This window comes from Eschrichtius robustus, chromosome 7, assembly GCF_028021215.1.
Source record: "Eschrichtius robustus isolate mEscRob2 chromosome 7, mEscRob2.pri, whole genome shotgun sequence".
Lineage (NCBI taxonomy): Eukaryota > Metazoa > Chordata > Mammalia > Artiodactyla > Eschrichtiidae > Eschrichtius > Eschrichtius robustus.
Window position 1 is genome coordinate 130,623,444 of NC_090830.1, and position 16,748 is coordinate 130,640,191.

The 16,748-nt window shown below is 40.0% G+C and overlaps 1 protein-coding gene across 2 annotated transcripts in view; it reads right to left on the reverse strand.

Moving 5' to 3' along the window:
• Positions 1-16,406, reverse strand: part of LOC137767518 (ATPase PAAT-like) — a 32,814-nt gene extending 16,408 nt beyond the window's left edge. Inside the window, exons 1-6 of one of the 2 annotated variants that reach the window (XM_068548703.1) lie at positions 16,103-16,406; positions 15,118-15,321; positions 14,226-14,298; positions 11,194-11,400; positions 5,618-6,072; positions 424-844 (exon numbers count right to left, since the gene is read on the reverse strand). In XM_068548703.1, the coding sequence (XP_068404804.1) occupies positions 610-844; positions 5,618-6,072; positions 11,194-11,400; positions 14,226-14,298; positions 15,118-15,321; positions 16,103-16,266 (1,338 nt within the window). In that variant the 5' untranslated portion in view covers positions 16,267-16,406 and the 3' untranslated portion in view covers positions 424-609. Of the gene's footprint in view, positions 1-423; positions 845-5,617; positions 6,073-11,193; positions 11,401-14,225; positions 14,299-15,117; positions 15,322-16,102 lie in introns of those variants that run through there. The other variant, XM_068548705.1, reaches the window with a different exon arrangement.
• Between the last annotated feature and the right edge of the window lie 342 nt (positions 16,407-16,748).

Genomic DNA, 16,748 nt, shown 5'->3' on the forward strand with positions numbered 1-16,748 from the left:
CAAGGAATAGGCTAGTTGTGATTTTTACTTCCCTATCTACTGCTACACTGTACTGAAACAAATAATATTAACCTCAGTGTAAACTAATTTTACACATGCCAAACACTGCACCTTGTTCATTATCTGAGATAAACATACAAAATATAAACTAGTGATTTGAATTAAAGGTCTTAAGTATCCAATTTTCCAAAAACAATTGATTAGAGAAAGAAAAATTATCAAATACTCTAAGCATTATTTTTCAGACGCCTAAGACTATATAGTCTTTGTATAAATAAAAAATGTACTTCTATGAAACACATATACAATATGAACTAATGAACTGCTTTAGAAATCCTTAAAATCTTAAACAGTTAATCCAGAAGTATACATAAATTTCACTGAGAGTGAAAAATATTGCAAACAAAAGTAACTTATGATCCTATTATGTTAACTCAGTGTACAGTACTGGATTCACGAGTGTAGTAAAAATGAACACTGAGGTCACTCTAAGTAAGTGGTAATATTTCAAAGGACATTAAATACCTGCTTTTCATAAACTTTTTTGGGGGATTCGGCTTTGTAATAAATATGTAATAAATATCTGTAGTACTTTGAACATGTTCAGTGCTATCTTTCTCCATTTGAAAGTCTTTCTCCAGAGTCAAAATGTCTTAAAGGCATGCCAGAGGGTGGGGAGTTGGGACTTTGCAGCAAGTCCACTAACAAAGCAATCTTATTATCTATGTGCTCCTGGAGTTTACATATTCGCTGATCAATGTAGTCCATAAGTTTCTTTTCCATCAGTTCCATATTTTTAGAAAGAATCTTTTCCAAGTAGGAACAAATGGATTGCTCTTCCATTCTAAAAATAAATTAAAAAAATAATAATAGAACAATTTTCCCTAATATTATAACAAAAACAATCAAACTATAGTACAATAAGCAGCCAACACACATTGCTAAAATTTGTCTCCACAACTATACTCTGTCACCTTACAACATATTTCCAGGTTCTAAAATACATATGCAACAGGCAACCACAATCCTGAATGCCTAAAGGATTCTTACTTCTTAAATTCTTTAAACATTTAAGCATAAATTGAAATGAGAATATAAAAATGAAGATGATAGAATTTCTACCCTCAAAGAACAAGTCTTTAGATAGAAAGGGTCTTTTTGGTTTTGAGCCTCAAATCAAAAGCGATCTTGCTGACTTTTTTTAAGGTCTCCATGTTTGTCTTCCAAGTGCTTCCCCAAGCAACCCTACAATTTAAACAGTTTTCTCTTTTTTCATCCAAACAACCTTACTGAAGCAGTGGAAGGACAAGGACAGTGAATTTCAGAGTGTGGTCCACAAAACCCTAGGGTCTCCACGACTTTTTCCAGGGGTTCCATGAGGTCAGAAGTATTTTTATAATAATAATAAAATACTATTTGAACATTAATCGTACAATGAATGTACAATGAATTATCCAGAGGCTATACCATGTATAATGTCATTACTCTGATAACTAATAGCATGTATGGTTGTATATTCTGTTTCCTAGAATTCCTTAAGGTAGTAGGTTTAGCGTACAGATAAATGTTTTTCTCAGAGGTAACTCAATTTGTTCTCAGTATTTCTACTGTTGTCTTACTAGCTATCTATCTTTATACATGCTATAATGCAACATATATGAGAATACAACACAAAGCTAATAAAGTTTTACATAAATTTAAAACAATACCAAACTTCCCTGGTGGCGCAGTGTTTAAGAATCCGCCTGCCAATGTAGGGGACACGGGTTCGATCCCTGGTCTGGGAAGAGCCCACATGCCATGGAGCAACTAAGCCCGTGCGCCACAACTACTGAAGCCTGTGTGCTCTAGGGCCCGCATGCCGCAACTACTGAAGCCCACGCACCTAGAGCCCGTGCTCTGCAACAAGAGGTCACCGCAGTGAGAAGCCCGCGCACCGCAACAAAGAGGAGCCCCCACTCGCTGCAACTAGAGGAAGTCAGCGCACAGCAACAGAGACCCAATGCAGCCAAATAAATAAATCAATAAACTATACCATTCTCACTAAACTTTTTAAAAAGAAAATATGGTATTTTTTCATAAAAATGTTTATGTTACTATGTAATGAGTTTATTGTTATTTCTAAACTAATAAATATTTTTATATAGCCTACATAAATAAAAGTTCTTTGGAGTGCTCAATTATTTTTAAGAGGGTAAAGACCAAAAAGTTTGAGAACCACTACTCTAGAATATACGAGGAGCTTTTTATTTTTCTCTTTATTTTCAAATAATTATAGATTCACAGGGGTTGTAAAGATACTATAATTCCCCAATGGTCCCAATCGTTACATCTTACCTAACTATGGTATAATATCACAACCAGGAATCTGATGTTAGTACAGTGTGTGTGTATGCCATTTTATCACATGTACACACATTCATGTAAACATCATGTTCTTGACAGAATCAAGTTCTGTCTCGATTGCAAAAACCACAATCAAGAGACAGAACTATTCCTTAACTACAAAGATCTCCCTCCTGCTACCCTTTTACTGTCACATCCACTCCCCTAATCTCCTCTATCCTTAACACCTGGTAATCACTAATACAGTCTTCATCTCTATTATTTTGAGAATGTTACACAAACAGAATCATATAGTATGTGACCTCTTGAGATTCTCTTTTGTCAATCAGCGTAATGCCTTTGACAGACAACCAAGTTGTTGCATGTATCAACAGGTCATTCCTTTTTATTGCTGATAGCATCCCATGATATGGATATACTAGGGTTAATTTAACCACTCATCTATTTTAAGACATACTGGTAGTTTTTGGCTTTTACAAATAAAGCTTCTATGAACAATTGTGTACTGGTTTTTATGTGGAAAGAAGTTTTCATTTCTATGGGATAAATGCTCAGGAGTATGATTGCTGAGTCACATGGTAACTATATGTTTAGCTATTAGAAACTGCCAAAGTTATCTAGAGTGGCTGTACCACTTTAAATCGCCACAAGCAATGTATGAGAGATCCAGTTTCTCCACATCCTCGTTGGTACTTGGTTTTGTTATCATTTTTAAACTTTTTATTTTAGCCATTCTGTGTAGTGGTTTCTTGTGGTTTTAATGTGTGTTTCCTTAATAGCCATGAGGTCAACAGCACTTATATTCATGTGCTTATTTGCTTTTTGTACATTCTCTCTGGTATAATATCTCTTTATGTTTTTTGCCTATGTTCTAATTGGATTTTTTTAATGTTGAGCTTTCAGAGTTCTTTCTATATTTTAGATATAAGTCATTTGTTGGATATGTATTTGCAAATATTTTCCCTCACTTTGTAATTTGTATTTTATTCCTCTTAACAGAGAAGAGCAAAAGTTTTACATTTTCATGGCATCTAATAAATCAAATTTTTGATTACCCTGCTTTTGGTGTCATATCTAAGAAGTCTTGTCTTGTCTTAGGTCCCCAAAGATTGTCCCCTATGTATTATTAGAAAAGTTTTATAGCTTTATGTTTTACATTTAAGTCTATGATCCATTTTGAGCTAATTTTTATATAAGGTATGAGGTTTGGGTCATGGTTCACTTTTTGCCCTTCGGATATCCAATTGCTCCATCACCATGTGTTAAAAAGACTATTTTTCCTTTATTGAATTGCTGTTGCACCTTTGTCAAAAATCAGTTGAGCATAATTTTGTGGGTCTATTTCTGAGCCCTCTATTATGTTCCATTGACCTATGTGTCTGTCCCTCTGCCATCACTACATCATCTTGAATACTCTAACTACATAAGACTCGACACTGGGAAGAGTGATTCCTCCCACTTCATTCTTCTCTTTCAAAGTTGTTTTAGCTATTCTACCTCTTTTGTTTTTCATATAATTTTTAAAATGATCCTGCTTATGTCTGCCAAATATTGTGGTGGGATTTCAATACGCATAATATTAAGCCTGCATATCAACGGGGAGAATTGACAACTTTACTATGTTAGAAATTGAATTGGTAATTTAACAGTTTCCAGGAAAGAAATAACCAGGCCCAGCTGCTTTCCTTAGAGACTTCTACCAAACATCTTAAGAAGAGATAACACCAATTCTACACAATCTCTTATAAGATGTAGAACTCATCTTATGAGGCCAGTATTACCCTCATGAAAACCAGACAAAGACAGTACAAGAAAAATACAGACCAGTATCTCTAATGAATTAGATGCAAGAATACTCAACAAAATATTAACAAATCAGATCCAGCATTGTATAAAAAAGAATTACAGCCCACAACCAAGTGGGATTTATTCTAGGTATACAAGGCAGGTTCAGTTTTTGAAATTAATGTAATTCACCCTATGAACAGACTACAGAAGAAAATTCATGATCATATGAATGGCCATAGGAAAAATATTTGACAAAACCCTATACCCATCTATGATGAAAGAAACTCTCAGATAAGTAGGAACTAAGGAACACTAAGCCTCATGGTCCCTGAGCAGTCTGACTTCTTTCCACCTTTTATAGTCTTTGTATGTTTGCTGTATTATGTCCAGGGATTTTTATTGGTAAAAAGGGGGATCTGAGAGAAATGGGGACATTACATCCCAGCTGGACCCAGGAGCAGTTTTTAAATCTGTTTAGGTTTTTTTTTCTCCTTTGGGTTTTATTGTTTGTTTTGTTTTGCTATATCACAAGTTAACATTGATTAGACTATCAACAACTAAAGACTGGAACATCCCTGGTGGCCCAGTGGTTAAGACTCCGCGCTTCCAGTGCAGGGGCACGGGTTCAATCCCTGGTCGGGAAACTAAGAACTAAGATCCCGCATGCCACGCAGCACGGCCAAAACAAAAAACAAAAAAAACAATTAACGACTATTGTTATCTTTCCTTATCCTTCCCAAATAAGAACCACTTGTTCAATAATGTCAACTCCTCAAATTGAATGCTATTGGAGACATTAAGAAAGTTTCAACCAATACAACTCCCTCATTTTACATGGGAAAAAAGGGTAAGCCAAAAGATTTAAACAGTAAGGCAACAGTTAAGGTAGAACTATGATTAGAGTCCTGAATTCCAATCTAGTGCAAAATTTGGACACATTACATCTATATAAAGGATGGGGAACATACTAAACACTTAGCCACCCCTCAATCAAAGCAGGACTGGAAAAAATTGGAATTATAAGATCAGGGGATAAGGGCCTGTACACTAGAAATAATTTAGAGCTGAAAAATGTTTGGATGACTCTGAAAATAGCCTAGGTCACACATGATCTACGAAGGAAATCTGTTGCAATGGCTCACTTCATACAATCAGGCAAAAAATGTACATATCATGGTCACCACAGCTCCTCTCCATTCATGCGGACAACTCTCTACTCTGACCCTATCTGCTGCCTGTACCCCTTCCATCAGAGGCCTGAGAAGTGCTCGGCACCTCCAGTTTTACACACTTCTTTCAAAGCAATCCATCCTACTCTGCTGAGTATTTCTTTCCGCCAGTGTGTTAATGGTGAAATGTAAAAGCTGCTAAAATCCTCTCTGGAAACATTTTCAGGCAGTAGTTATTGAAACAAACCTGCTTTCCTCCACCTGCCTCCCCCCTCCTGCCCCCAATCTAAACCACACTTGTCTTAAATACTTACGTAACACCAACAGTGCCTTCGCCGGGCTTGGTGATGCTTTCCTGCCACTTGGTGTTGGGTCCCACACGGAGATGGTTCACTTGACTACATAGATTCTGCAGAAAAGGCAGCAACTCAGAGTTAGGTATATGTGAGTTGTCACGTGCTTTCTTTGGTAAGAAGGAAGATACTGCATTCTTAAGATCATTCTCAAGAAGAGAATGGTTTTGTGGCACAATTTTACACTCTTGGAGGCTTGTCACATTTCCTCCACCAGCTGGCTGTGTACTTTTATCAACGTAAGCTTTTAAGTCTTCAGTCATGTTTCCAGATGTCAATCCAGTTCTGGAAGGGAAAGGTGTGGAGGATGACTTGTCGAAGGCGCCTGAAGCAGATGATGATTGCAGTCCCATCATGTGCTTGTATGCAGCGCTCCCCAAAACTGACTGAAGCTGCTCTCCAATGGGAATACAATTCTAAGCAAGGTAAGTAAGAAAACGTTATTATTAACATGAATGATAATGACAGGTAACCTCTGGAGTAACTCAGAGTCAGGCAATGTGCCTTCTTTCATCTGATCCTCAAAGCTTTCACATGGAGTAGGCTATAGCTACTATCCCAATATTAAGTTAGGAGACCAAGACTAAAGTTAACTTGGCCAAGGTAACACAACTGGTCAGTGGCAGAAGCAGGACTGGAACCCAGGCCACCGAACTCCAGAGTCAGGACTTCTCATCATTTCACTAGTTTTGCTGAGGAAAATATTCAAATAAATACAAGCATACTTAGTAAAATTGCACGGGCTTATTTTAATGTTTCCACTAAAAAGGCCTCCTTAATATATGGTAATAAAATGTAGTATTCTCAATTCAGTCACAGTAATTGATAACTTTCATAGAATTAAAAATCATCTGCCTTGGACAGGAATAAAGACGCAGATGTAGAGAATGGACTTGAGGACACGGGGAGGGGGAAGGATAAGCTGGGACGAAGTGAGAGAGCGGCATGGACATATATATACTACCAAATGTAAAACAGATGGCACAGGGAGAACAGCTCGGTGCTTTGTGACCACCTAGAGGGGTGGGATACGGAGGGTGGGAGGGAGACGAAAGAGGGAGGAGATATGGGTATATATGTGTATGTATAGCTGATTCACACTGTTATGAAGCAGAAACTAACACACCATTGTAAAGCAATTATACTCCAATAAAGATGTTAAAAGAAAAAAAAATACACAGGAAAAAAAAAATCATCTGCCCACCGTCACATATAGTAATTCAACCTAAGAATATGCAATTTATTTTCATTGAAAGATAGACCAGATAGTTACATACTTAAAGTATGATGTTATATGAGTACTTTTGTAACACTTTCAATGACTAAAATGAGCTACCTTTTGGGTAAGTCTGCCTTAATAATCTGTAGGGTAATGATTATGTTTTGTGGCCTCAACTCAACCGGTTATGCTATATTATTTCCTGAGAAAACTCTGGCTCACCTTTGAGAGCGGGTTACACTGTCTCCTATCCAGGGCCATGTTCTTGCTATGCTCTTCAATTTTTCCACAAGAGAAAAGCAAAACTACCTCTAGCCTATCTAACTAAGTTATACACCTCCATCTTCACTTCTAAACACAGAACTCTACTAGGGATTCTTATAGGGAATATCATCTCATACTTACTGTTGCTCAGTATCTAGTTAGAGAGACTGAGAAAAATATTATACAAGATTAGCTGAAAACACTCAGTCCATATATTTTCTGAATATTCTAATAAATGATTCTTGGATAAAGCCAGCCCCAAATTCATTCATTCAACAAATATTTACCAGGAATCTACTCTGTGTTAGGTACTGTTTCAGGGACTGGAAATAAGACAGTGAACAAGACAAATACAAATTTGCAAACATACCCTCAGATTTCTGAAAAAAATAAGTATCTCTGAACATCTTGTAGGATTTCTGAAAGGTCTGTCTTTAACTTTTATAATTACCATAAAATCCAAAAAGTATCACCTTGAAAAAGCAAGAAAAAAGGATGTTTTTATCTTTTCAGATGAAAAAGGTAAACAGTGAAAATCTTGAATAACTGAATATATTTTTGTTGAGAAAATGGGGCACAGCTTTCCCTCAGGTAACGTTAAATGACAACTATATGCCAGGCACTTTGATTCAGAATTCCTACTCAATTATTCTAAATTGCTAAAGCAAAAACAAATCGAAGTCAGCACATGTGAACTTCAAATACAAGGAAATAAGAAATCACTTTAAGAAACTTTCCAGAAAACAAGGAACCACAAGGCAAAGGTGAAGCAGGGAGTCTAGAAAGCTGTTCCCCAGGTCCTTTCTTTCCTCATCAGGACAGGCCCTGCCCCAATTAACATATGAAAGTTCCAAACAGTGAGTGGTTACACCCCTTCCATAGAAGGAGAGGTTCTGATCATGAAACATCCCTACTTTATTCTTAACAGATAGTTACAGAGCTTATATGACACTTTCCAGGAAGACATTCCATGGATTCCTTGTTTGTGGACAAAAGCAATCCTAGAGAACCAGGTACATCCTGTGAGAATCATTCCATAAATACAGCCTCCCCACGAGAAAGAAGACTTTTATTAGCATGTTTCAAAGACGATTTAACAGGATCACCTTCTTTCTTCCCCAGGGGGTTTACCAAATGTCCCCATAGATAATGATTTAGCACGTGTGTTGGGGGGTTACCACACACGTGCTGTTGGTTGGAGGACTTGTGTTTCTATACGACAGAAGATGCGACAAGGACACACACCACGCTTGGGACTAGGATGAGAGCTGGGAGAGCACGCTTACAATATACCTTATGTACTTGTGAATGGACGGAAATTACACAGCAAAGAAAATGTATTGTTTTGGGAATTAAACAAAAAACCCTGAAAACATGGGCAAAAAAACCCACAAACTACTATTCATGTCATTTCTTTTCCAAAGTCAAGGTTTTAAAACATAAAAATCAGTCCATGAACTGCTTTTACTTAATTCATTAACCCTCTCCAATGTTTGCAAAATTTTCCACACACAAAAAATTTCTTCTGTTTTTAAATGTTTAATCTCTACGGCCACTGGATCCTTCCCCTCAAACATCTGTTCTTAAAATATGCTATGCATAAGACTCATCTGGCATTGCCTGTATAAAACAGGTGAGTCCTGGATCACATCCTCAGCGTTCCAGGTCACTGCTGAGGGCCAGGATTCTGCACTTTATAAACATTCCAAGGGATTCTGATACCAGCAGGTTCCTTATCTCTATCATTCTTGAAACAACCCACTTTACCCTGGCTACCTCCACATTCTAACTACCCATTTACTATCTAATCCCTCAAAATCTGGTTTCCATCTCATCACTATTCAAACTGACCCCCTGAAGATCTCCAAGGAGTACTTAGTTGATAATCCAAAGGGCATATATATTATATAAAATTTACTCGGAGCCATAAACTAGACAGACAGGTCCTCTTTGCACAAAGCTTATATTTTAATGAGATACACAGAACAACACATAAACAAAAACAGGCAGGAAAGCGCTGATGAAAATATGATACAGATTTGGAGGAAAAGGCTAATATTTCAATCAGGGTGGTTAGGGAAGGTGTCATTCAAGATGGAACGTTTAAGATGAGGTTGAAATAACGAGAAAAAGGCAGACTTGCTAAGATCAGGAAGAGAGGATTCTGGCCAAAGAGAGCAGTTAAGAGGGCAAAGGTCCTGAGGTGGGAGCACGTCTGGCTATTTGTGGAATACCCACATCAGAATGTCTAGAGCAAGGCATCTAAGGAGATGCAGCAGGAGATGAGGCTGAGGAGGTAAGGAGGGCCCAGATCTTAGATGAGAGCGTAAGGAATCTGGATTAGTTCTGAGTGTCAAGGGGAGCAGTCAGGGGGCTTTGCACAGGGGAAGTCGAGTCTGCTTTACCCTCTGAGATCATTCTGGCTGCACTGCGGAGAGGGAGCACTGGAGCAGGAGGGCCAGGTAGGAACCTCCTGAGGTGTGGAGGTGAGGTAATAGTGCCAGCGGAAGAAGAGTATGGACCCTGTTCACTTTAAAGCTCTCTTTTCCATGCTTTCCAAGATCATCATCAACTCTCCTGTTCTCCTATGTCTGCCTGTTGATCCAACGATACTCGTCCTAAATTAATATTGGCAAATCTCAAAAAAGTTATGTAAGTTTTTAAATTCGTATTATTGGTTTTAAACTTTCATCCTGTGATCTTACCAGTATTATCGTTTAGATTGTAAACACGAAGAAATTTATTCTCAAAAAGAGGAAGCGATGCCAAATAACACAGAACTAATAGCTTTGAATTCAGGTCTCGTGACATCAGATCTCTTGTGACTCTTAAGCACTGCTGTGTCCTGCTCTTGTGGTTCCTTTTTCCTCTCCCCGTATTCTTAGCAAATGCTCCTACTCTCCCAGGGTCTTCCTTCCTGGCTCCAGTCTCTCCCCTCACCCCCTTCCCCATCATCTACTAGCATGCTCCTCCCAAACCCCCCTCCACTCCACCAGCCCCACCTGTGTTTCCAAAGCCTCACAACATCATCCCAGGACATGTGTCATTCACATCTAAAACTCAACACTCCCAAATTAAACTCCTTTCCCCCAAGTCGCTTCCCACCTTGGGTTCCATGTATATTATGGTATCACCATTTTCAAAACTTTAGTTTCACGTTTGATTCTGTTTTTCTCCCACAGAACCCATATTAAGTTAGTTGTCAAGTCCCAGTGGCCCCACTGTTGTAGCCTCTCACAATCCAGCATCAGGTTACTCCTTCCAAGTTTAGACTCTCATTAACTCTCCTCTGGATGACGGAAATAACAGAGCTGCTTTCCTCCTTGTAGCCTCACTTTCTGCTGACGCATCATTCCTACTGACTCATCTTACACATAATAGCCGATTAAATTTATTAAAACAGAGCTAAAAAATACCCACAAACTTCATAACATCATTCAAAATCCTCTAAGATCCAGCCCCAGTCTACCTGAAACTTCCTGTCACTTCTTCACTCCAGAGAAATGAACTTCTATTCATTTCCTAGGTACATCCTATTTCTCTAGCACTTAAGATTTAATCCATACTTGTCTCTATCTCTTAAGTTGCATCCCTCCAAATTTACTTGCCTAATCCCACCCTTCCTGTTTAAAGGCGTAGATAAAATGCTACTTCCTTTAATAAGCCTTTCCTAGCATTCCTCATCATTCCCCACTTAGATGCCCTGACTCCCCTAACAAGACTACAGAGATCCTTAACAACAGGCTATCGACTAATTCATCTTTGAATCTTCTAAAGTAACCAAAACTGTGGTACTCACTAAGAAGGGGCTAAATAAATACTTGCTGAATGAATAAATGAGTGAATTCATGGAAAATTGTGAAGTCTGTAATAGAAATATTTTTTTGCAAGAGAGTAAGTCTACAGAATGTTATTTTTGGAAAATTAGTAAAGTGAATAGTTAAATCAATAACCAAAGTTGAAATAAAAAGATTTACGTTTCTACATGTCCTTATAAGAAGACATCATTTAAAGAATTTTAACAGTATCCGGAAAGAAATCCATTTCTACTCACCTGTTGCTGGAAAATAACCATATTCATCAATTGCTGAGCTCCAGATGACAACTTTGACCCCATGGACTCCATGATGGTTTGGACCCTCTCCAGGTCTATCCTTGATCCTAGAGCAGGAGAGCCTGCTGAAGAATTTGCTGAAACTGGCCTCACATGTACCACAACTTTACTGATGAACACACACTGCTTTTCACCAAAGGAGAGCAGCTATTATAATACAAAAGGTCAGCAAAATTAATGATAATAAAAATAATCATCATTTAAAGTCATTTCTTGTTAATACTGAAGAGTGAAGCATTCAAGAATCTAAAAATTAACTTCCAGTACATTTTAAAGGTTTCTCTAGAACAGTCATAGTCAAAAAAAGACTCAAAAAGACAATGTAAATGCAAAAAGTCCTTTTTAAATAAAAGATTATGTATAAATAATGTTTTACTTACTTAGTTTAGGGAATTAAAGATAAACTATACCAATCGGAGATCTTAACATACTGAAACTTGCTATAGTATTATTTAATACAAAATAAGACTGTCCAGTGTCCCATGCAAAGTGTTTGTGAAATACTAAATATAAATAAGTCAGGATTTTAGAATTTAGAACTGTAGGGAATATCAATACAACCTAAGAGAGCTCAACAGTTTACACATAAAAATACGAGTTCAGGGTGGTTTTTTTAACTTGCAAAAGACACCCAATTAGCAAAGTTGAGCTCTGAGCCTGTTTCTTCTGTCTTCTATCCCAGTAGCTTTTCCAATGCTTTATGCTTCTTCATGTTGTCCCTGCTTCTAGAGCAAAAGACATTTCACGTGTGGTGTAGGACAACAAAGTAGCAAAGTGGAACGAAAACAGCATTTAGAATCAGACAGACCTGAGTTCAGTGATGGCTCTGCCTGAGTGACCATGGGCAAATGCCAAACTTGAGTCAGGAGTAAAATGAGTTCACATGGTTGTTATGAGGATTATGTGTTAAAATTTCCAGTACATATCATTGAGTAAGTGCTCAGTAACTATTACTTTTAACTTACATATACTACCGGCCCAGAAGAAGCTTTCACACAAACCCAAGGATTTCCCTAAATGAAACACTCTTTCACTCCCTGGTACTTCCACAGCACAGTTTTAAATACCATTCACCTTCACAGACACAACAAACCTATACATCACACAGAGACACAGGCGAATACAGACCCATGATCTAAAAACTCAGTGTGGCACCAAAGATGTGACTGTCATCAACAAGTAAGTAAATACCTCATGAAATGTAAACACCCACATTCCAACCTCCATATTATCCCTGTTCTGCTTTTTAACCCCCAAGCCCTTCTCGCTAGCGAATGTAGTACCTATTTTGCACACTGAGTCAACCTATTATCTGTCTTGCCCACTATAATATTTGCGATGTGAGGCCTTCATTCCAATTTATTTCATAACTGCCAACTCCTGAATGCCAAGTACAGTATCTGGCATCAATAGGCACTCCAGTATTTGTTGGATGAATGAATTGCCTTATTTAAATGAATTTAGAAACTATTAGTATATACATCTAAAACAACATCTTGGGATAATCAGTTCTGTGCTCTTCTGTAAGTAATAATCAGCAAAGAATTTGAGAAATTAAAAATAATCAATCCAAGAATTTTCTTCAGTTCCCTAATACTACCCATAAGGTAGCTTGAAAAAGGTGAAGGAACTTGCCCAAAGTTATTGTGCTAGTCAGCAAGAGAGCTCATTTAACAGTCAGGGCTTATGTAAAAAAGAGTGGAAATATGTATATGTATAACTGATTCACTTTGATGTATACCTGAAACTAACAAAACATTGTAAATCAACTCTACTCCAATAAAAATTGAAAAAAAAAATAGGGCTTTTGATTTCCAGCTCAGTACCATTTCCTTAGATCTGATGACCTTAGTAAAGTTCACCTTAATAATATTTTTCAGGCTGAAGACACCAATCCAAACTCCTTTAACTTTGTGGTGCCCATGTCTGAGTCCTCCCTGATTGTGTCCTATCCTTCTAGATTTGGGGACCAAAACTGCGTGTGGTTTTCTTGGCACCGAAGTTTTACATAACGATAAAAAATGTTTTTAACTCAGTTTTTTAAGGCTCAAAGGTACAATACTGCTGTACTAACAGCAGTACATGACATGACTAGGAAATGGAGCAGGACCCAATGGACCTTGCCCCCCATGCCCTCAGCCTGCCTTTGGTCTGTGGAAAAACTTTAGCCAAAGAGTAAGTTTAATCAGAGAAGTGCGAAAATGGAGACGCAAAGAAAAGCAGTCAACAGGACAAAACAATAATTGGTTAGTCAGTAAGCAAAGTCAAGGACCTTTAGTTCCTCCTCAAGGGCTATAGACCATATTCTGAGCCACATCCTGCGAGCTGTCGTACAGATACTGAAACCCCCGCCAGGTGGAGGAAGTTAACTACATGATGACAAGACTGTACCCATGACATAAGCTGCCACAATTCCGGGAACTGGCCTCAAGGAAAAGTGAACAAACCGACCCTGGAACTGAAGAACAATCAAGATGATGCTGGTCAGCCCACCACATGACCAAGTTCAAGATGACTGTCAGAGCTGACTGTGCTGTTTCTGCATGCAGCCCCCTCCCTCTGTCTATAGGAGCTCTTGTCCCCTGATGGTCAGTGGGGGGAGTCGGCCTTCAGACAGGAGTCCAGCACCCCCAACGCCCCACCCCTGCTGTTGCCGGCATCCAAAACAAGGCAAACTTTCCTGTCCACCAACCTTGCCTCTTTACTGGCTCTTGAGTGGCGAGCAGCTGGACACCACTTTTGGTTACAACCGTAGCTAATAAATGGTCACATTCTAACAGAAGAATGTTGATAATTTTTTAGAAAAGCATTTCTTTTTCCATGTTTACTGAGTATTTCTGAACTAAAACCAGGGACCAAGTTGGACTAACTACATTACCAAACCTACAGAAAATAAGTTTATATAATAGGAGGACAACTGTAGTTTTTAAATTAGTTTAGGAATGACTAAATGATACTTAGGAATGACTTACCTTTACTTTACAAGCATGTGTGGAAGACTCCAATTTTAGATATTTTTTGTACAAAATAACCTTTTCATGTTCACTAAAAATAAAAAAGAATTAACTTATAAAAAATTTCACACACTATCACTTTTAACAGTTACATTTAAAAATAAAGGTTTCCAGGACAATATTTAAATCCTGAGATTCAGTTTTCCTGGTGAGGCATAAACAGCTGGGACTTCCTACTGAAGTGCACCGGCTACAAAGACAACATCTGCCACTTACTAGCTACATGAGAAAATGAAATTAGATATCAAATGTATGCTCATGCAGCACAGAGCACACTGTAAAGCTCAATAACATACCCGTTATATCCAACATGCACGGTATATAAAACACTTCATATTTTGATTCGTATTAAGGAGAGATTAGGTCAGAATCTTTGTAAGAAAGCAGAAAAAAAACCAATAAGTATAAAAATGGGTTAAGTATGCTGGTATGGCACAGTGTTGGGCTCACACACTACGTGTAAAGAGTTTCCTACAGGAAAATGTTCAAAGTTCCAGACTGATAGACAACTTAATTTTTGGAAAACAGATCGTTGTGAGTGAAAGAAAACAGACAAGAGACACTTACCAGAACTTCACCTGATCATAGTCTTCCAGTAACTAGCTATGATCTTTTACCAACTACTCTCTCCTCCACTAGCTCTCAATTTCCACGTTTATAAAAACAACTAGGCTGATCTAGACTGTCTTTAAGATCCCTAAAGGTCTAAACTTCTATGTCTGCTGGTATGTTTTTATCTTCTCTCCCCTAGTATCTGGCACCAATGTCAGAGAATCAATAAATATCACAAAAGGTCAAGAAAATAAAACACTACTTCAGAAGAACACTTCCACATGCATACGTCACAAACCTGTTATCCAGAACATTACAAACATTCTTGCCCCTACTGGTTCCACAGTACTCCTCTCCTGAGTATACTTCCATATTTCTTGCTGAACTGAAAATGCCAAGAGAAACGATTTCTTCACCTCCAGGAGGGTCACATCTCAGGTAAAGGAAGCAGGGGTTTTCATCTTGGCTGTTCACGTTCCTTTGCAAAATCACCAGCTCCTGGCTGAAAAGAAAATGAAGACTATTATACAGTTCTCTGAGCACTGTCATTAACCCACTTAATGGGCCACAGGGGTTGACATGTTATCCTATTCATTTACATTTGCATTTGCAGTCCAAGCGCCTTGCAAAAAGCACTGACGAAATGCTCAATACAGAATTCATAAGGAAATGATGCTTTAGACGTGAGGGCTCTCCACTCTCTTTTCCCTTGACTTCTGTAATACATTCTAAGCGACTTCCTATAATTGCCTGTCCAGTTAATGAAATATATGGACTGGGCAGCTAGTGTAAGTTAAAAAACAGTTCAGAAGTGGGGGTGGGGCGGGGTGCAGAAGAGAATAAAGGACCAAAGTGTGCCATTTTCAAACATAAGCTGATGAAGATGTTCGACATCTGGATTTTGTTTTTAATGCCTATTTTGGTCGACCGGAGGTTTTTGTTTCGGGATAGAAAGGCGGTTCTGATCCCGACAGGGGGCCTCAGGAGCCGACGTGACGGACACAAGGGGGAAGGGGGTGAAATGCCGAGTCTTCAGGTCACCTGCCCCCCGTCCCCTGCGCCCGACGCTCACGCCGGAGTCGCCTCCTCTTTCCCGCGGGCCCGCCCCCACCCTCCCGCCACCCGGGACCTGCCCCCCTCGCCCTCGCCGCCCGCACAGACCCGTCACCGGCTCGGCTCCGGGCCCAGACCCTCTCCCCTCACGGCCCCCGCCTCCCCTCCCGGCTCCCCCAGGAGCGTGGCTGGCACCGAGCACAACCCCAGTCCCCGCCGGCCCGGCGCACCCGGTGGCAGGCGGCGCCAGCAGCTCCTCCCAGTCGGCGTCCCGGGCGCCGAGACCAGACCGGGTGAGATGGAGACTCTGGGCCAGGGCTCCGCACGCGGCATCCCAGGAAGAGGCCAGCGTCGGGCGGCGGGTCAGTGGCGGGTGTACGGTCTCGGTCTCCATCTGGCCACCTACACGCCAGGCCAGCTCCGGAACCTCCCTTACAGCTCTTTAATTTCCGCCAGACTGAGGGACTGTAAAGCAACAGAGCAACTTCCGCCTCGTCCGGCTGCAAACCCCAGAGCCGCCGCTTCTCGCCGGGGTCGGGAGAGACCAGCTACTGTAAACACGCATGCGCGCGCCGGCCGGTTTGGGCGGAGCGTTCAAAATATGCGGGGGGGTGGTGGGGGGGGGGGCGGAGAGCTGGAGTCCGGCGCATGCGCACTGACAGCCTGGTCCAGCTGCTGGGCTGTGCGCAGGCGCGGTGCGGCGCCCGTGGGACCCCAGTGGTGGTTTGACGTTGGCCTCGGAAATGTGTGGATGACGGTGGCTGGGCTGACCCGCAGGATTGGTCCGGTGAGGAGAGTACGTCGTGAGGTAGGTGTGGTGTCGTGGCTCTCGAGACCTGAAGGACCTCGTCCCGACCCTCGCTGTCTGTGGCGCGG